This window comes from Sprattus sprattus, assembly GCF_963457725.1.
Source record: "Sprattus sprattus genome assembly, chromosome: 2".
Lineage (NCBI taxonomy): Eukaryota > Metazoa > Chordata > Actinopteri > Clupeiformes > Clupeidae > Sprattus > Sprattus sprattus.
Window position 1 is genome coordinate 21,977,731 of NC_137921.1, and position 21,643 is coordinate 21,999,373.

Sequence of the window (21,643 nt, forward strand, 5' to 3'; positions counted from 1 at the left end):
CCAGTAATGATTATCATTTGTCCTGATAATGCTGAAAATGACAATAGCAAGTAATTACAATCACAAGTGAGGTGTGATTCTTAACGCTGCATTTTGTCATGAAAACTGCCTCTCATTTGTACAGAATTCTGGATGCAGCCCTTGCAGAAAGCGCTACCCAACCTGATTAGCAAGTAAGCTAATCCAGTTACGCATTAAGTCATGAGGCAGTCGCACCCGCAGCAGGCAGACATGCACATTCCCAATTATTCAGTTTGACAAAAAGAAAACACACACAAACACATGCATACAGAAAACACACTGATTGATGGAAAAACAAAAGACACAGAGGCAGTCCACTGCAGGCAGAGAGTCTTTACCCGGAGGCATACAGGGGTCTTCACAGTATAATGTATGGGCTTTTAAATGGGTGAACACAGGATGGCAGGATGGTGAGGATGGACAAGGGTAGAAAAGAGGAGGGAGGGAGGGAGAATCATTAGAATGAGATAGTGGGAATGTGTCTGCTAGTTGGGGGAGAGTGGGCTGGGTTTCTGAGTGTGGTTGGTGAATTATGGTGTGGTGTGTGTTTCTTTCTTCCACTTTTCCACTGTGGTCAGTGGAGAGTAAAGAAAAACACCATTTTGCGATGTGATGAGAAAGGTCTAAGTGATGGAGATGCTATACAGTGTGGATCTAGATGGATAAGAAGAAGAGGTGGGTGGTAAAAAAAGGTCTCCACTTTTTTGAAATGCTTTCAAAAATGTTCTGTTCTGTGTGACAGGCCTTGGTAATGGACCTTTTTTTGTGAAAGTGTGACATCAATGGGATGATGGGTGAAGAACAGGTAAAATGGTTGACATGACAATACAACATAACTACCACCTAAACAATGACAATTTCATGAAAACACAAAAGTCTGTACACAAAAAATACACATTATAACACAAAAGCCAGTCGAAATGACATCTGACACTTCACTTTTTCTTAACCCATCTATTGCTCCCATCATAAACTGACCACCATGCATGTTTTCAATGCATTGTCATCATTTATCCACACAGTAAAGCTTCCAGGAAGTGTCTGAGGGACTGGCAGACCTGTGACAGTCTGCAGTGCCATTGCAGTACACTCCAGCTGAAAGCATGTAACTGCTGTGTGCCCAGTGAAAAAACACACTTCATCTATCTCTGTCACTGACAGCTCTATCAGGCACCAGCCAATCAGCTCTGTCTCAGTCTCAACAAGCCCCTACAGCCCCCTGACCGACACACACTCACACACACTCAGGACAGAGTATAGTCACTTTCCTGATAGGCAGGCTGAGCTGTAAACAAGCACTGGGCTTCATCATATTGCCCCGCTAGTCCTCCTCCAAACCTCAACAGCCGGTTTAAGCCACAGTGATGGGTTACGTGATGGCATGGATTAACTACGGTGGTTGTTATTGGTTGGCTCCATTTTTCATTCTCCGTAGACAACCCCCAAATTAAAAAAGACAGATGACTAGCTTAGGTGGAAAAGACTATTCAGCTTCACACACCAACCCAAGGGAAACCACTGCACTATTTCCCTTCCCCATGTTTTGTACTGACTTAACCTAAAACATGAGGAGACACCAAAACTGCCAAAGATGTCCCCCTCAAGAGAGTTGCAGCCCCCAGAGGTGAACTGAAACCGGAGCTCAACCTACCTTTCAGGCCGTCGGTGTCCAGGAGGTCGAACATGATGATGGCCACACCAGACCAGGTGATCACCAGAGCCAGTATCAGGACCCAGGCCATGGGGGAGCTGAAGGTGGAGTGAAGGTCATCACTCATGGTGCGTTTGGACCCCTTGCCAGACGAGCCCATGACGTCACCATTTTTGCTCTCGATCACTGTGGTGGTTGTGGAGGAGTATCGAGCTGGGGGGGTGTAAATGAGACATAAAGCTTGAAGTTGGCATTGTGGGTAGTGTAAGACCTAATAGAGATCTTTACTCTAAGAATAGTCAATACCCCCTCAGATGGGGTACTCAATTTCAGCTTTAACAAGCAAAAGTCCCCCCCAGTAAGTTGTATCTTTTACTATATCTGCATTTGCTATTTGGCACTGTTAATCAAACCGAACGGCTGTTACACAATTTGATCTCTTTAAAAGTCTGGGACAAATGAGAGAAGAAAAAACTTGGCAAGAAGCTCTCTCGCTCTGTCTCTCTCTTTGTCTCCCTCTCCCTCTCTCTCAACTTAACTTTCCTCTCATCTTTAGATCTCATATCATCAGACAGCAAAGACAGAGAAAAAAACTCACCAAGCCCTGCTATCAAAAGCCACTGCAAAAAATAAAGTTATGTTTCTTTTTCTTTCCGTTTAAAAAAAAAAAAAATTTAGATATTGATCTGGGCATTCTGTCAGATCCCTTTCTAAATGGATACAAATCCTCGCGACTGTGCAGTTTCATTTGGCGTTCAATGATTCCTTACAGTGGCTACATGAGACCTTTATCTGCAGAGTTCGTTTTACAAGCCTCCCTATCGATCCCTTCCAAAACTGCCTGACTTTGGCCAGAGGAGGTGATTGATTCTTGGCCGGGCAATTGCCATGCAGGTGTAAGGTTTCTTCGGTGTGATGGCAGGGAGGCCGCCATACTCTGTGGAAACTGACTCATTGGGGAAACAAAAGATAGCTGTGGCTGCTGTATGTGTCTGCATGTGTTTTATTGTATGATTGTGTGTTTGTAAAGCTTGCATATACCGTGTGTATGTGTTTGTTTGTGTGTGAGTCATGTGTATGGCTTGTGTGTGTGTGGTTGGCGTGTGTGTGTGTGTGTGGTTTACATTAGTGTGCGTGTGTGTCTGTATGTTGGCCTATGTTGAATACCATCCAACTTTGTGCCTTAGATCTGGGTGAGATTGTGTACTTGTGTAATTGTATATTTGTGTGTTTATATATTAGTATACTGTATGTTGATGTATTTGTGTAAATGAGTGTGTGTGTGTGAGGGTGTCTGTGTGTGTGTGGGTGGGAATGAGGCTGTCAGCTACCACCACCTGTTAGGACCCCTCAGGCTATGCTCTCTTGTCAGACTGGGGATTATGAGGACTCATTTTAATGCTGACTCAAAGAGCTGAGATCACACACACACACACACACACACACACACACACACACACACACACACACACACACAATATACTGGGTTTTCTCCCCACCTCCTTCAGTCAAAAACACCACTATTGTGTGTGTGTGTGTGTGTGTGTGTGTGTGTGTGTGTGTGTGTGTGTGTGTGTGTGTGTGTGTGTGTGTGTGTGTGTGTGTGTATTTACATGTGCCATGGACGTCAATCAGTGCTTAAGCTCCCTTTGACTTCCTGATAAGGCAACTCTGTGCTTTCACGCTGCTTTGTCATTTTCTTAAATAGAGACTAAACTAGTGCATGTCAGGCATTCTACAGCTCTGGAGTAGAGGCATGTTGTTGCTGCTCTTGTGATGGGTGTGGTGGGGGTAGACAAGTGCTGGGACTCATCACTAACAACACAGTAGACTGTCATCATGGCATGCCTCCCCCTGACAGAGCGACAAAGCGCAGACAAAAATAGCAGTACCTCTTAGCTTAGCTCTTCTTAGATTGCAAGCCTGGGATCAGTATCTCGTCTCTTTTTTAAAAGTTGTTTATTAAGAATTGATGGAAATCAATCTGATCTCAGATCAGTTATCGTACCCCTGAAGCGATCTATGAATACAGACTTGTTCAACGTCTGTGGTTTAAGCTTTTTAAATTGTAATTGTGAGCTGTATGGATTTTTTTTCTTTGGCCAGTTGATAGCATTGGTATGTTTTGCCGGTGCAACAGCAACTTTCTTTTTTTTTGTGCATATTGCTACCATACCTATACTACCTATACTACCACTACCACAGACTCAAGAGGATGCACTTTGTCCAAAACATTGGGATCAAACTGGAAACATTCCCCCTGGCTTTGATAGTCATAGTGAGCCATGAGTGCAGTCGAGCCTTTTAAGACTTTTTGTGATGGTAATCGACTGAATGTGGGATGAGGAGTGGTTCTGGCATGCTAATGCGCTCCCTCTTTTCACGCCCTCCCTCCTAGTGACATGTTCTGAACCCTATTTACACACTACGCAGATGGAAAAATCAAACTGGAAGTTGGAAAAGTCAAAAAAAGAGTCTCTCTCTCTTTTTTCCTCTCTCTCTTGATCTCTTCTCTCTCCCTCTCGCTCTTTTCCCATCTGGCTGAAATCTAATTCAATTGCGAGCGTTTTCTTGAGATCCTTTAAAAAGCACTGCTAACGTCATAAATATGCCTGCAGGCGCTAGAGACAAGTGGCTGAAAGGGCTACATGATACGCGCTATTTTTAGCTCCCTTCGATCGTGACATTCTCCCACTAAGAGTTCCTCCCAAGTCTAAGAGGCAGAATGTTGTGGTTCGATCAGTACAGTACAATCCAACATTTGCCACATTCTTGTAGAAAGAATCCAATCCATTTCTGCAGTAGATAATGGATAGTAGATCATAAATCATAGTAGAAAGGCGAGCAAACTTACAGTTGCTTATTTACAAAATGAGGGAACATTACCTTCAGCCTCCGCCATGGTGGGTTTTTGGGACCTCAAGTTTATGAAATAGTCCCCTTTTTGTCAGAGAATATGGTCACGCCACAAAAAAAAATAATAATAAAAAAAAATGTTGTGGCTTTTCTTTGCCTATTCCCTGTCCAGTCCTGCTTCAAGCTAAAGGTCCAGAGCAAGAAGTGAGCCCTCCACAAGGAAGCGCCGCAGCAAGAGAGAGAGCGTGAGTTCCACACCTGTTGCGTGCCCTTGTCCTAATTTCAGTCCAGTTCAGAAGATTAAAAAAGTACAAAAAAGCAAGTCAGCTTAGGGCACAGAGCCGGGAGGCTCCAGGGATGGTGAGCGTTGCTGCTGAGGGGCTGAACGGTTGCGCTTCCAGGTGGGGCGCCTACTATCACGAGCTTGGGTAGGGAGAAATTCAGTGCTGGGGCCAGGCAGGGGCTGGAGGGTGGGTGTTTGGGTGGGTGGTGAAGCAGATTCAGCCAAAATCACCTTCAGTAGGACAGGAACCATGGGATCCAACAGGGTGGGGGGGGATGGTTGGAGGTAACCTTATCCCTTAACTGGAGCCTGGACTTGTTATTCTTAGAGCTTCTGGTTGCACTCCCAGCCAGCTGCATTCTACCTTGCCTTTTAAGGTAAGGGGTGGGACCTGATATCTGGGGGGGGGGGGGGGGGGGTCCTTCTGTCGGCGGGAGTCTGGGTGGGCAGAGAGGGCTGGCATGGAGGGCGTCAGAGCATCAGGGGTGAGGGGTCCGTGACAGGACACCAGGGGCCCGATGGTGTATTTACAGTACGTGCTCACAGCCCAACAGCCCAGTGCCATTCAGGCCTGGAGAATAGTGCCAATCACTAAAGATGGAGGGTAGGTCCTAACTGTGTCTGAAAACGTGATGGTGCTCTGGCCGTTTTAAAAGAGCCAAAGAATGCACTTGGAGTGCAGTACACTGATCTGGGATACTTGAAAACAGCACTCCTTTCATAATGCAGAAAGCACTTGAACATTTATAACGATAAAAGTATAATGTTTCAGCCGTCATACCAGGCTTCTACTGTTAAGCGTAGCCACATTCTATTTTCCCCTTCTTGGTTTACTGATCTATGTTTAAAATATGAGCTTTTATTATAAATCAGTGGATTCTGCTAATGTTCTGTGTCTGGTTTGTACCAGCTATGTACACATTCTCTTTGGTCTTACTATTCCTTAGCTACTGAAGTACAGGAGAAAATATGATGGGGCAAACTGACTCATTGCTCCACTGCTTTTGCCATCTCACTGACTACAGCACAGAGAAGAAAAAATAATGCACATATGCAAAATGAAAAGAAAAGAAAATATCTCTCTGAGCTGCTAACAACAGGGTTTTGTCAATCTAGGATGAATAAGGTTTGTGAAATTCCTCACATTTGTAAATGTAGTATTTTGCATATTTTGGAGAGGAGAATGAAACATTTGGCAGCGGTAAACCAACTTTGACCAAAATTGGTCACGCTGCTACGGTGTGATTCTCGAGTGAAGCAATTCCGTCAAGTATATTTAATCAGAGGACTCACCACTTCAGCTGTTACAGGGCCCTAGAAAGCAGCCAAATCTAGAACTGAGCTGGCCCTGACAGAAGCCACATCTGAGCCAGATCAGGGCCAGATCAGGACAATAATCAGGTCTTTCAATATCAAACCTTATTCCTTTTGCAAAATACGTTATTTTTCTCCACACATGGTTCAGACAAGGATTCTGAAGAACTCCAGTCAGAGAATAGGAATCCAAGAATACAAGCTCAAGTCTAAGTTCTGGCACATGCAAGTGTATAATTACATAGCAGCACTTTGGCAACAACACGCAAAGCGGTGCGCTGCACACCACACAGAGCCGTGACACCTTCACAAAGCAAAACAAAGCTGCCTCTTCTAACAAACCAAATAAAAACAGCTTTGAGACGACGGTGACACATCTGCATTAGCAAAACGGAAAAAGGTATATTATGCATAGAAAAATCTCTCTTTTTTGTAATAACCTCCACATAATCGTGACACTGTGATGGTAAACAGGTAAACATAAACACGATTTGATGAAGTTCAATCTATGATGACAACAACAAACGTCAATGTGATCCAGAGCAATACTTCGCCACCAAGCAAAATAAAAAGGCCTACGCCCCATGTCTTTCATATCTATCACTGCTTGGCCTGAAGAGATCATCCGGCAGCAAGCTGTCGTTCTTCGCAGGTTTTTGGGATGAGGCAGAGAGAAAGTGATGAAATCAGATGCAATCATGGAGAAGAATGACGGGCACTGCGATGCAATGCATTTTCTCTGTTTATGTGAGTATTTGTGTGTCTCTGTATGTGCATTTTGTGCGCCGGTTCTTGCTGTGCACTGTTATGTATGTGCAAGTTGAAGGTTTGTGTGTGTGTGTGTGTTTGCGTGCCTGTGACTGCGTGTCCATTGTCACATATGCAGATGTAGTGTTTGTGTATAGATAATGTGTGTCTGTGTGTGTGTGCGTGTGTGTGTGTGTGTGTGTGTATTGCATGTGTTTGTGTATGCTAGCACGCTGCCGATCGAGACTGACAGTGGATGCAGGCATAGGCTGTCCTGGTTTGGGCTCTGCCATTCCACCTGAGGGCTCAATCACAGATGATTAGAGCGTGGCGAGCAGACTGAGATGGAAAGGAGGATGCCAACTCTGACCTCGCGCGGAAGGAACAGGAGGGGGGTTAGTGTGAGATGACTTACATAATGAATACAGATGCTTCTGATTTAAATGATTTTATATTTCCATTTTGTTTGTCTTACTTTTTTGTTGACACCTACACAGATATTAGTACTTTCTTCTACCTGCACCTACCTACCTGAAATAATACTTTTTTGCGCTTCTGTTCAGATGCTTACTGCATTTCATTGGCTTTGTACCTGCACTCTGCACATTGACAATAAAATTGTATCTAATTGAATCTATTCTAATCTAATTGTTTCCTTTTAAGCCTTTTTAGCCTAAAACGCACATTTAAACGCACACTAAACGCGAGGTGTAATAATGAGGACAACAGTAGTCCTACAGTGTTTAGCAAAGACGATCCGCATGCTTGATTATTAGCAACGTTCAAATTCTGTCACCATCCTTGCCTACTCAGATAAATGAGTCAGCACATAAAATCTGTCAAGTGTGACTAGGTTTATAGTTATATACAAAGGCTCCTTGAGGTCAGGCTAACCTTAGCTAAAAAGTTTTGCTGAGTAGTTTTTGAACGTCCTTTCTTATGTAGTGTGCAGCAGCTGACAGCAGTGAGAAAGGTTTGATAGGTGTGATTGACTGCCTGAGTTTGTGCACATTTCAGGCAAAGACAAGCAGACACTGCTTCAGGAACTACAACGGTGAGTGTGTGTGTGTGTGTGTGTGTGCAGGGACGGACTGGCCGTCGGGCTTACCGGGCGTTTGCCCGCTGGGCCGGCGTGCAATATGGGCCGACAGTCCCGAATTTTTATTTTTTATTTTTTTCCCCATATAATGGTCTGACCAGCTGGCCCACGAAAGTAGTTCATGAGCGGCCCTATTGACACCGGGCTGGCCCAATCACATCCCCTGGGCTGACCCAACACCAACCCCTTTCAATTTGGACCTGCCTACATAATGCATTAGGACGGTAAACAAACTCAGCGTGGCCCATGGCCTTGACATGCTTGACACGCGCACGCTAGTCTGCGGCCCATTGGCTGTCTTCTTTATTGACTAGGCGCTCGTCCAATCATATCATCAAACACCTTCTACCATTAGCTTGGTCGGTGCACAGAAACGCACGTTTCGGTAGAATCCTCCAGTCCAAAATGGAGAGAAAGCGAAAAGGGGGTGCAGAGAAACTGCGAGATAAGAAGAGGCTTGCTCTTCTTCAAGCCAACGCTGCCAAATATGCCAAAATATCGGAAATGTTTGCCACGGAAGGGCCATCATCAGCTCCCGTGGATGACAGTGATGCTGGTGGCGACAGCCAGGGAGATACGATACAACGACCTACGGTAAGCTTACTGATCATGAATTAAAACGTCTCTAAAATATGTTAGACTTAGGACCTATGTTCTATGCAGGGGCGGTTCTAGCAAATTGGAGGCCGTTTTAATGTTATGTGGAACTGACATTTATTGTGAGTACATGACTTTTACATGACAATTAAACAGTTGTGAATTATTTTAATTATGAGGTTTTGAGTGCAGTGTTTTAGTAGTGTAACTTTTTTATTTCTTAATCAAAACAATGTTACGTGTTACATTTGATTAATGCTTTATAGTTCTGTTTCTGAATGTTTTCAACTGAAACTTCCAAATTTGTACAGGTCCTGTTTTAACCATTTTAATTCTCTCTCTAGGCCTAAAAAAAAAAAAGTTTGGTTCCTGTTGGTTGTCAGTTGAGGTCATGGGTAGGTAGGGAATTTATTTTATTTAATTTTTTTATTTTATTTTTCCAGTGGCAGCGAGTGATAGGTAGATTTTTTTTTTTTTTAACAGCAGCAATGGATACTCCCAGCATGTTACACACACACACACACATTTGGCAGATGGCGGAGAATCAAGAGACCAGCCGTAAAATGCCTTCCCGCACGTTAACTGTATGAAAAACTCTGTTGATAGCGACATTGCCAGTCTGCTCAGTTAAGTTTTCAGTGAATCATGACAAGTTCGTCCAATTCAGTGGCAAAGTAGTTGACCATAGCTACTATGTGCCTTATACAGGGCTCTCAAGTTTTGAAGACAGGCAAGAGTGACATATTCCCCCGACCACGCCCCGGCCCGCCGTATTCCACCCGCTCCGCCCCTGCTGTATGCCCACAGACCCCCCCCCCCCCCCCCCCATATTATTATTAGTGTTTTGTTGTTGTTAATAATAATTGCTCAGACTTGCAGAAAAGATTTGACACATTGCACTGACAATTCGACCAATTTCAAAGTATGTATTCGATTTGAGAGAGAGAGAGAGAATTATGACATCCCACACACCTTGATGGGCACAGGAGTTCTCTTGGCGGCAGATAGAGCACCACTATTATGAGCTGGAGCTTCCTACAGTAATAAATGGCCATTTAGAGGTCCATTCACTTCACTATCAAAAGAGGTCTTGTAGGTGGCTGCTCCTGGACTTTTCTCCCTTTTGTTCTAGCCATCTCCTTCACTGTTTCTTCCACCATCTCATCCACCATCTCCTCCTCCACCACCTGCAGTCTCCTTCTCCTCCACCTGCACTGTCTCTTTCTCCTCCACCTGCACTGTTTCTTCCTCTTCCACCATCTCCTCCCCTAATGTGTATGCTCATTTGTTTTTTACCTGACATCTTTGAAAGACAGATGCAATGATTAATGCAACCATGGCCAGGATATTTATGCTAGTATGACTAATGAGCTCGCAATTCACAACTTCCCCAGGTGTTAAGAAACCTTGGAATCTGAATAGACTGTTCAAGCAAACACATTTACAAAAAATAATGACAATAACATCATTGAATATTAAGGGCTGCCTAATATTCGTTCGAATTATAGGCTATATTCAAAGCTAGTCTATATATATAGTCAAAGCTATAGTAAAAAGGCAGGCTGTAGCCTAAAACTGTGTTGGCTACAAACACTCATTAAAAACTGTTGCTAATTATCTGGGAAATATTCTCTAACTGCAGTCAAGTCATTCCAGGATGCTTTATTTCCATTGGTTGCTGGAATAAATCTTACCCAGATACAAAAGATACATATTTTTTCTGATTGGCTATTCCGACCTCACGGCAGAACTCGAGGGGGTTTGGGGAGACGTGCTTGATTCCTCCATGGTGAGGTCAGCGCGGCTAGGTCATGTTTGAGCGCTGCGGCACATTAAACAGCCTACTAGAGTTGTTTTTTTTTCAGCGTGAGAAATACGATGTGTGTTTGGAGTGCGTGACTAAACGAAATGAGTGACTGTCACCCTCAATGAGCTGAATGCTTAAATCATCATTGTGAGGCATTGTGTGCGTACATAATGAAAGTAAGGGTTTCATGAAGTTACGACTGTGATAGGTAGTGTATTATGAGTGCACGTTGCTATTAGTAGCAGTTAGCAAGCTAAGCGGAGATTTAGTTATGTTCTGATGTTGATTCGCTGTAATAAAGATGGGTTCGTCCTGCTGGATGAGCTATGAATGAGATTCATGTTGCCTAGTGTAATGTCCACTATTCTATGTATCGAGTAATATTAGTTGTGTAATAATTGTTATCGTTTAGCAATAACTCATGTTAAAGTAATTCAGTGCAGTGCTAATTAGTCCCTATTCTCATTGCAGACACACATATACGATCACATGCATCGTCATGTAATGGAAATTGATGAATGCACATTAAAGGGAGATAAAGAATACCGCTTTGGTAGATTTCATACCCAATCTAACAAAAAAAATGTGTCACGCTATTGCATGGGCAAACAATGGAGACCACGCTTATATCCATCTTTCTCCAGCAACCATATAACAAGCGCTACCGATCCAGTCGTCTGCGTGCAGATCTCACGTTGTTGTTTTTACGAGAGAATGCGCTCATCCTTGTACAGGCTGAAGAGGTGCTGTACAAAAACGTAATTATAGTCTGCCTAAAAAATAAATGTATTTGTGTTTTTTTTTTTCTTCCCCAAGCTCATAAAATAATTTGGGTCGCACATAAATTGACAGGGTCGGTCGGAAACCGGAACCAAAACAATTTTTTTTTTAGGCCCTATCTGTTATCACGCCATAGGGGTCTTCACTAATCACTGTATCTCCTAGTCTGGGAAGTCCCGCCCCTCTTCTTCCGGCCAATTTGATTTTGCCTCTGAAGTGGGTCTGGCAAACTTTGGATAGCAGTTAATTTCAAGATCTCCAGGATCCTTGGAGCCAATCACAAACTGGCTTTTGGCTACCTGGCGCGCCATTGGCGGATTTGAACTAACCATGGCTACGTAACAAAATCTACTGCACGGAGAGTTTTTAAACATTGGACATGGTGGCCGCCGAAGCACAGCAAAACTTCGATAAGGCAAGTTTTCTTTGAAAACAGAACAGAAACTTGCCCTGGAACAATTCATACAGAAAAAATATGTGTTTGCTTTATCACCGATCTTGTATCGTTGAATGGTATCGTTGGTCTGATTGGTTAAAGGCGTGTCCAATTACGTGACTGAAGTGGACCGCTGTTGAGTAGTTTGCCAGACCAACTGAGCAAATGAAATGCAGTGAAGGGGCGGGGAATTCCCAGACAATGTATCTCCACCATTGATGTACTCACATTGTTGACATCACCGCTGTCGTTATCAGCCAGCTGTGCTTGAGCTGTGTTCATGACCATGGCAGTATCATGCTTGTCGTCGTCAGTGCGGGTGTGACAGTGTCTCGGATATGGGCAGCTGTGGTACATGATCACCGTTTGTAGAAGCAAAGCAGGCAGAGCTAGTTGGTGTCACTGCAAGCTGTTTGTCTGCTGCTGCTGCTGCTAGCAATCGCTAAACTTGGCTTAGCCGCACTTTATCAGATGAACTCGACACATTATCAGATATTTCTTCCACTTCCACGGAGGAATTCCTTGATAGGACATTGTGTGTTACCTTAGGTAATTTCTCCCTGAACTTCTCATCCTGCCCTTTCCTCTTTCTTTTCTCGCTGCCACTTAAATAAAAAGACGTTTCACGCTTAACTTTGCGACCACACATGTCACCACACGAAAAATTGTCAGTGACAGAAAAGTCACGTGACCTGGAATAATTTGTTCCATGATGGAATTACGATACATTTCAAGCTGATACTGAAAAGAAAATAATAGTTTTTCATGCTTATTATGAATTGTCATTATTTTGCAATGCCAAGTGATTTATTTTCATTAGCAAAAATAATAAAAAATCGGAAATACGACAAGGCCCCCCTGGTGGCCGAGGCCCTGGGCAACTGCCCGATTTGCCCGTTCGTCCGGTCCGCCCCTGGTTCTATGGCCAAGTTCGTTTGCATTGTAAATACAAGACAAGTCTGTAGCTGTTGCTAGCCCTCAGCCTACTCTACTCTGAAACAGCCAGCCGTTAGCCTACACTCTATGTTGTGTGTTTGAGTGGTGGGCTAGCCCGTTAGCCTATTGGTGCGCGGTGCCATGTCAATGTTCCGAAAGCCCAGTATTCCCAAACCCTGGTATTCTGAAAATATGCCAATTTGTCCAGATAGGCTACCGAATTATGATAGCCCGTTATACGCTCCAGTTTGCCCCTCCCGAAGTTCAGGGGCGTGGTTCAAACGTTAGTGCCACCTCATCAAGCGCGTTTCCTACAGGAGGAAATAGACTCCCTTCTAGGAAAGGGAGCAATACAGTCTGTACCTCTCGGAGACGAGAACAGGGGGTTCTTCAGTCGCTATTTTCTGGTTCCAAAAAAGGAAGGAAAATATTGACCGATCTTAGACCTCCGTATTCTGAACAAAGCTTGTATATTGTATTGTATTGAATTTAGATTAATTAAGACCACCACCTTAACACACAAACTCTTGAACTCATAAAGTAGTAGGTTCAGTGACGTGCGGTGAGACAGCTGTCTTCTGCTTCTGCGAGCCCATGAATCAATGTTTCGTTGGAATCATGATGTAACGTTGTTGTAGCGGGAATACAGCAACGCTATTTTCTAATTGGGCATGTATGATTCTAGACTTCGCTAAGCAATGAAACGGTGAATTTTGATCACATTCAGCGAAGTTAACAGGTAAAACGGGAGAAAAATAGGGCGTCTTTAGGCCGTCCTGCCTAAAAGTAGGGCGTCCCATTTCTTCTTAATTTTTAGTAGACTATAGGGCAGTCGCCCTGCTAGCTAAAAGCCTGGTTGGTGTAGACATTCGAGAGACCAAAAAGACTAAAAATGTGTGTTATCGAATTTAGTGGCCCGTCTGGTTCAAAATGCCCGGGCCGATTTTTTTGTCCCAGTCCCCTGTGTGTGTGTGTGTGTGTGTGTGTGTGTGTGTGTGTGTGTGTGTGTGTGTGTGTGTGTGTCTGTGTGTGTGTGTGTGTGTGTGTGTGTGTGTGTGTGTGTGTGTGTGTGTGTGTGTGTGTGTGTGTGTGTGTGTGTGTGTGTTTGTGTGTGTGTTTGTGAGCACTCTACTTCTACCTATAGGAGGCAGTGGCACAATGAGTTATGAATCACGTGTCACTCCGAAGCCGAGATTCATTTCAAAACAAACTAGTTGCGATAAACAAATGAGTGGGAGAGAGCCTTGAATGAAATGTCTGCATTGTGAGATAATGAATCTCTCACACACTAAACACTGACACACACACACACACACACACACACACACACACACACACACACACACACACACACACACTCAAATGTGTGCACACACACACCAACTTAACTGTTGGAAAAAATATTAGATACACCAGGCTGTCAACCTAAACAAGCCATTTCATTACATTCCCGATGTTTTATCACCAGAACAACAGTATTGACTCCTCTGTTAGCCTCTTGAAGACAATTAAAGCTCTCTAATTCGCTCCACGTTCCCCCGGCAACGGGTCAAAGGCAGAACCATAAAAAAGGAGATGTCAAAACTCTAGCATTACTCACCTGGCATCAAACCAAAAAAGCACAACTCTCAATAATCCTTCGTTAGCGTTTCTTTGGGCCCAGAAATGCCGTTGAGGAAACAAACACCCTTAACGGAGGCTCTGTAGGCCTACTGCAAAGTGAAGAAACTCACTGTTCAGCTTACTCACAGCCAAAAGACCTGAGCTCAGTACAATGTTGAAGCTACAAATTGAAACGGTATGGGGGAGTGGCTGGGTGAATGTTTAAAACTGCATCTGCACTTCTAATTTACACAGAGTGCTGATGTAGTCATTAATAGTGAAAAGGACAGCAGAGCCTGCAGTGCAATAACTACTGTACTGACTGGAGAAGGGCCACAGTGGGACTAGAGGGTCTGGGATGGATGAAAGGGGTCTAAGTGAGGCAGGGAAAGTCTTATCATTGCTGCAGTGCACAAACGCCTCTCTCTGGGGCATTGTAGAGGGAGAAAAGAGTTACAGGTATCTAAGGTTTAATCCATTACACTGCTTGTTGAATTCAGCAAAATTCTCCTCACTTTAATCTTGCTGACAATCTGTAGTTCTGAAAAAACAACAACAAAGTGGCTCAGATTTCGCCATAAATTATTCCAGACAATCAACATTGCTTCAGGAGCACAAAAGAGAGGGCTGTGTTTGATTGGCTGTTGAGCTAAAATATTAACAACTTTTTGCCAGATTCGGGGACTGTACCTTTAACATCGTGACAAACCGGGGCTGCTTTTTCTAAAAACTTTGTGCAACAAACGCTGTTTAATGATGAAGAGACTATCGTTTTGAACTCTCTCTTTCTCTGTAGTTGCACAATGCTGTTTTTGGGAAACACACTCCTGGTCCTTTGAGGAACAGCTTGTCGTGTTCATCGCTTTTCTGGATGTCTTTTTGTTTGTTAGTGTCTGTTGTTGACTGCTGTTGCTGGTTGTTGCTGTTGTTGTGGTCATTCGGTGGGTGCAGACAGAGAAAGATAATCCGCTGCCAAAAGATCGTCCACGTCACCCTGCATCATATCTCAGGCCTGTCAGCTTTAAGTGGCCATCTGGACCGGTGCCGCTCACACAGGCACAACATGGAGACGTGCGCACATGGCAAATCTCTAAAATCACAGCAGAGACAAAAATATGAATTTGAACTCTCTGAGGGCCAAAAGCAGGCAGGAGCACATAGCAATTGTTTGATGAGATCACACTGTAATAGCAGGGGTCAACAGGGGCATGTTGCTCCGAGAATCAGACACTTCGACAAATAATGGTTTGTTTATGGTTTTGTTGTCATGTTTACATGAACAAATGCCATTCAAGATTTTTTTTAAAATAGTTTTTAAGACTAATGGAGGTCACCTTTCATGGTTGTCTCTGATTTCCATTGTTATACTCTCCTTTCAGTGTGTTGGAATGGCAGACCATAATAGAAAAGTAACTCATCACCATGGTAGCCAGTTCCACATCCCCTCTGTACGACCCATGTCCTGCGGCCTCCGGCACATCTTACTCTCTCCACATAGTTCAAGTTCAAGTTCTAGTTCAAGTATTTTATTTGTCAGATGCACAGAACAACACAGAGTCAGACTGGGCACTGAAATTCTTAATACAAGACACCGCATAACAACCTACTATAGCATAACATAAAATAACATAACATAAAATATAAGTACTCTGAACATAAATTACACATATAATATACATATAATAAATCTACTTAATATACAAAACAATCTGCTTAAAATATAATACACATATAGTAACCTATACTAACCTAATATACCTATACTAACCTAAAGACAAATCAAGTGTGCCTGGTATCAGGTGGTGCAATATTACTGATAGTGCAAACAGTAGATGAAACTGTAACATGTACAATGGTGAGACTGTATCACTGTCCATTTAAAAGCCTGATGGCCCTTGGAAATAAACTTCTCTCCAATCTACGGGTGCGAGATCGAAAAACTTTATGACGGTATTATACTCACATAGCCTGACGATGTCATACTCATAATTCTAGTCAGAATATGAGTCTGAGACCGAACTCTTGGGCTGTGATTATGGGGCGTGTTTCAACGAACCAGGAAAGAAAATTCCTCTTCGCTGAATTGGATACCTAGAACCAATCAGAGCAACGTAGTATTACCATCTGACAGATTAAACTTTTACCTGATCCCGTAGGAAGGACGGCAAAAACATCTTTTCAATCGACAAATGCCTTGATCGCGTTTCTCTGTTCCTCTTTCAAAATGAATGCGCTGTCAATATCTGCTGAGATATGCCTGCTCACGTTACTTAATTAGCACTCAAGGCTAGAAGCTACCATTAGTTTCAATGATTTTTTTGGCCAACGCGTTAGCATAACCGATCAATAATGGTCTAGAGTGCTTTAGTTAGGACCTAAAATCCTCGGCAACACTCGTTTTGCGTATACACAACTAACCGAGTCAATGTAGACATAAAAAAGTCGTGTAGATAGCTTAAATCATATAAAATATGTCCCACTAAGCTCCAGAGACGACGCCATCTTTGTTCGATGTATATTCCGGTATATTCTATCTATATCGGTCCATCAACGTATAAAGCCCGCCCTTACAATTTGATTGGTTTAGATTGCTTTCTCAACCTTTTTGAAACGTTAAATCTCTCCCAACTAGCTCGATTCCAGACTGAATCTCCCAGACCAAACATTTTGTGGGCGGAGTTCAGGCTGGTATCCAGGCTAATACTCACATCTCATTTTCTCAAACATCTGGGGTATTTGCATGCATCTATCAATCAGAACTTGAACACAAGCCTGAACAGTTCATACACTTTATGCAAACTGAAGCAACACAATACGTTTCATTAATGGTGACAAACCTCATTGAAACAAATGTCTACCATCATTTATATTTTGTATTTCATTTATTGTAGCTGTCTGGCTGACTACACTGTATAGCTGTATTTACACATAGTCTATATCAATCTTATGATATAAATCAATACAGGCAAGTGAATACGGACATTAATAAAAAAAAATATACACCAATCCTATGCCAAAACCAACGGCATCGTCAGCATCCATCCCAGCTACGTGGCAAGGCAAGAGAGGAAAAAAGAGGACAGAGAAGTTGGGGGGAAAGCATCTCCTCTCCTGCTAATTCACGGGGGGATTCATGACAGGAACATTAGTGTGGGATTAATTTGAGAGGACTCAAGGTCCATTCAGCTGTGATGATATTATCTAGATCATGCAGGTCGCATCCACAGCCGCAATCCATGAGAGCCTAGCCTCAAAGCCAAGAGAATATCAATAGTGACTCAACTGGGATCCCACCCAAAAGGCCCTGGGGTTGTGCGGTTGTGAGTAGAATCTCTCCATCACACTAAAGGCTATGATAGAAATGCAAAGTACAGAGTGGGAGAGATAGAAAGAAAGGGAGGGTGACAGAGAGGGAGAGAGACTTACAGAGGGGGAGAGAGGTAGAGAAAGGAATTGAGGGACAGAGAGAGATTTACAGAGTGGGAGAGATAGAGAGAAAGAAAGGGAGGGAGGGAGAGATATTTGGCTGCTTATGTTGAACCTGGCACCATGACCCACCACTGAATGCTGGCCACAAAATGGTTGTTGTATTCAAGTATCATTGTCACTGGCAAAATAGGCTCTGTGATATTTTTCATTAGCATGGGTGGTTGAACTTTGTTGATTGGACAACCCATAGATCATTATGAGTTATGGTCAGTGGGCAGAGGCCTCTAAGGGTCCCTGTAAGAGACACATTACTACATTCCAGTCATAGCTGCTCCCTGTGAATAAAGTGGTCTACATGAAGAGACCAGACCATTTCTTCCATGTATTTCTATACCATTAGGCACCAAAGGCACCAGTTAATAAATGTCCAAAATGAACTGCCAAGACTTGATCTTATCAGCTGCTGATGGATCTCACTGTTGGCACCGGTCATTGAAGACAACGAAAAACTATCCACATGTAGGTAGAGCAGCACACTATCCCAATACAAACAACTAAGAACCAAGCACAGTAGAAAAATGTAAGTCAGGAAAAAAGCACAACGTCATATACATTTAGTTTATGTTGTTGCTGTTATGAAGTGATGCAATGGTAATAGGGTTCAGCCTGAGGTCGCGATGCGATCACGTGGGGCAATGTCATCATCAGGTTGCATGAATCCGTGCTCACGAACACCAGCCCGCGAACAGATTTCAAATCTACTCACTGTTGACCCCCGATTTGAACCGTTGCTGATACAGTGTGCAGATACAGTGTGTTCGTTCTTACGATAGGGCTATCTGACGACGTTTCATTTCGGATACAGAGAAACTAGGCTTCGTGAGCACTGGGTCTCAGAACGGATTCAAGAAAAAATGAAAACACTGCAAACAAATCAAACAAGAGGATGAGATAGAGAGACAATAGAGAGAAAGAAGGGAGAGAGAAAAAGAAAGAAGGACATAAATAAATATCTTTATGGGATATAGAGCAATTTTTATTGTAAAGCAATGCAATGCCCCTGAGTCAATTAATAATGATTATCTGGCTATCTGTGTGTGTGTGTGTGTGTGTGTGTGTGTGTGTGTGTGTGTGTGTGTGTGTGTGTGTGTGTGTGTGTGTGTGTGTGTGGTGTGTGTGTGTGTGCCGCTTTCTATCTCCCTTTACGATCGCCGGCTTGTGATATTCATTAATAACGCTCATCTCGCTGCACAAGGGCAGTCTGCTGCCTCATGTAAGACACCGGTGGTGGAAAGTGAAAGAGAGAGCGAGGAAGAGAGGGAGAGTGAGAGTGTGCCACTCGTTCCGGTGCCTAATGAATTCTGTGGGCTGCAGCGACTGGGCCTGGAGGTCCCTAGAGGATTCTGGGATTGTGACTGCACAGCCCATGCTTGCTTCAGAGAGAGACAGAGAGAAAGAGAGAGTTATAGACGTGACAGGGAGAGAGAGAGTCACTGTCGGACCTGCAATGTTTAATATGTGGTCGATGTTGTCCTGCTGCACAGTGTTGCACAGTGTGTGTGTGTGTGTGTGTGTGTGTGTGTGTGTGTGTGTGTGTGTGTGTTTGTGTGCGCATGTGTTCGTACAAACTGGAGTGCACACAAACCCACACACAAATCATCGCTAGGCCTCAATGGCTTAGCATTCTCCTGAAAAAGCACCTCAAATGATTTCAATTATGGACAGCACAGAACAGAGAGGAATGAGAAGGGGAGGGGTGCCACAGTGAGACCAGCCCATGTGTGGTAATATCAGACTTAAGAAATCCTCCACATTATCAACTACCATTCTCCCCCTTCCCACACGGTCCCCAGCCGACGCTCCTCTGTCTAATTAAAAGCGACTTCGGAGAACATGGGTGTGGTTAATCTGCTAAAACCTAAACCACTAGGGGGCACTGGGGAGCCCGGCAGGGACCTGTCACAGCCCTTATTAAAATATTAATTATTGAGCCACTGCACCAAAGGCATTGTTGTTGAATTTAATTGCTTCATTAATGGTGCTTATATAAGCACTCCACCACCTCGTGTCCTACTAACACTCACTTCTATTAGGCTCTAAAGACAGGTACAGAGATGTGGAGTTGTGCCATTACTTGATGAATGTCAACCTCCCTGCAGTAATTAGCTGTAGATTCAGGCCAGCGGCTGAGATTTCACGTGTGCCCAGGGGTCACTGGGTTCTCAGTTTGTGCAACCATACAGCGTAGGCTCAGTCGAAACACTGACACAGCCCTGTTTATGATTTCAGCAAGTGAATGCACTATACCTGTGACACACAAACTAAAACTTAAATAAGTCTGCTTTTTTAACTACTGGGTCACTGCAGAAAATTAGTAGAAACTTAATCCACAATCTTGCTCTACAGAATTCACTGAATGTACAAGTGCCAGGGCTAAGGCACTGAGGACCACACGTATCCTGCCCTAAAGTATGTATACAGTACAGCAAGACACCATTAACTAAATGACAAAGTGAAACATTGTCTTTCAGTGAGAAGACATACAGGTTCCCCGAGAGGAGATCTCTGACAAGTTCCATTTAGAACAGTCACCCTGCTTTACAGAACCCTAAAGAGTTCTTAAGAACCTTCATGGCCTTAAGGGTGCCCATACGAGAACTGTACACACTTCCAAGCAGCATTCTTTCCTTTAAAAAAAACGTATGAAGTGGTTTTGCACAGTCCTGATTCAGATGTCATTGCTGTCTTTAAAGAAAGTGCCTCTATCCTCAAATAGCTACCGGTGTCTTTTCAGCATGCAGCAGGCTGTATCACGTCAAAGGAGGGTGGTGCTTCCGAGCATGAAACATTTTATGGTACGGCTGCCTATTGCTCAAGACCGAGCCTGGCCAACACAGACATAAGGTGTCATGGAAGTGTTACGAGAATATGAATTGAATTGACACCTCCTGGAATGACAAGCAGACTAGCACAAACAGTCTGTCACCAGTGCACATAATGTCATCCCAACTTCTGCGCCGTGGATAGCTTAGCTTGCGTGGTGTGCCTTCTCTGGATGTTATTAAAGTCATTTTCTCAGTTGACATCCTTGTCTCGGAGATAATTGATGCAATACTCCATGGGAATACATGTCTGAAATGAGAAACTGCTATTGCTCAGAGGAGTGTACTGATTCCTGTTTACAGGTTTTAGTCATTGCTGCTCTAAATGAGCATGAGCATTTCAATTCAGATGCATGCCACTAAAGAAAGTGATTACACTCTCTCACAGCTCTCTATGGGGAAGTAAGTGAGTGGGTTATCATGCTTGCTGAGACGTTTCAATAAGATTGCAGCTTCATGCAGATTTTTTTCATTAATGGTGTAGTTTTCACAAAAATAAAAAGGCACATGTTCAAATAGGTAATTCCATACATCTTAAAGTCCAAGTTCAAGCCAGGTGACACATGAGGAAATATCATTTGGAAATGGTTCTCTTGAAATGTCAAAGTACAAACTACCATTTTTTCATAGATCAGCAGCTGAGCTGATAAGCAAATGACTCACCAAGGGGCCAAAGCTGTACAAATATACGGTTCCAGGCGTCCTTGGGCTAATCATAGGAAAGTGTACTATTAATTTGATTAATAATCTATCCTAGAACATCAGCTGTTCACTGGCACAAAATGAATTCTCTGAAAACTGACACATCTCTCTCGGAAACCTTTTATTCATTTCCCCCCATAGCGAGACTACTTCTCCGCGACATTTTACTTCACGAATGACAAGCAATGTGGGCGAATGTCACCTCTGAAGTCAAGTTATCAGCGGAGGTGAAGAACAGGCTTCAAAGGCTAGATAACTTTATCAGACATTCGAATTAAGACAAAGTCAAAAAGTTCAATCAATACTGTCAGCATACTCAGCGGCTTGTCAACAAAGACTCACATCCACACACACCGCCAGGGAAGCATTCCCTTTACACAAAAGTAAACACAACGCTGACAAAACACTGAGGTTGAAGTCAGAAGTATGGATTTGCATCTGAGCGTCATTCATATTCATAAGGCCAATGATCCACATGAAAGGGATGCATTAACATGTCTT

At 43.4% G+C, this 21,643-nt stretch overlaps 1 protein-coding gene across 28 annotated transcripts in view; it reads right to left on the reverse strand.

Annotated features, from left to right (window-relative positions):
• trdn (triadin) overlaps window positions 1-5,049 on the reverse strand; it is a 60,270-nt gene extending 55,221 nt beyond the window's left edge. For 19 of the 28 annotated variants that reach the window (XM_080832819.1, XM_080832818.1, XM_080832816.1 and 16 more), the window contains exons 1-3: window positions 4,559-5,048; window positions 1,673-1,885; window positions 360-398 (exon numbers count right to left, since the gene is read on the reverse strand). In XM_080832819.1, the coding sequence (XP_080688945.1) occupies window positions 360-398; window positions 1,673-1,885; window positions 4,559-4,574 (268 nt within the window). In that variant the 5' untranslated portion in view covers window positions 4,575-5,048. Of the gene's footprint in view, window positions 1-359; window positions 399-1,672; window positions 1,886-4,558 lie in introns of all 28 variants that reach the window. The other 9 variants (XM_080832820.1, XM_080832811.1, XM_080832803.1 and 6 more) reach the window with 3 other exon arrangements.
• Between the last annotated feature and the right edge of the window lie 16,594 nt (window positions 5,050-21,643).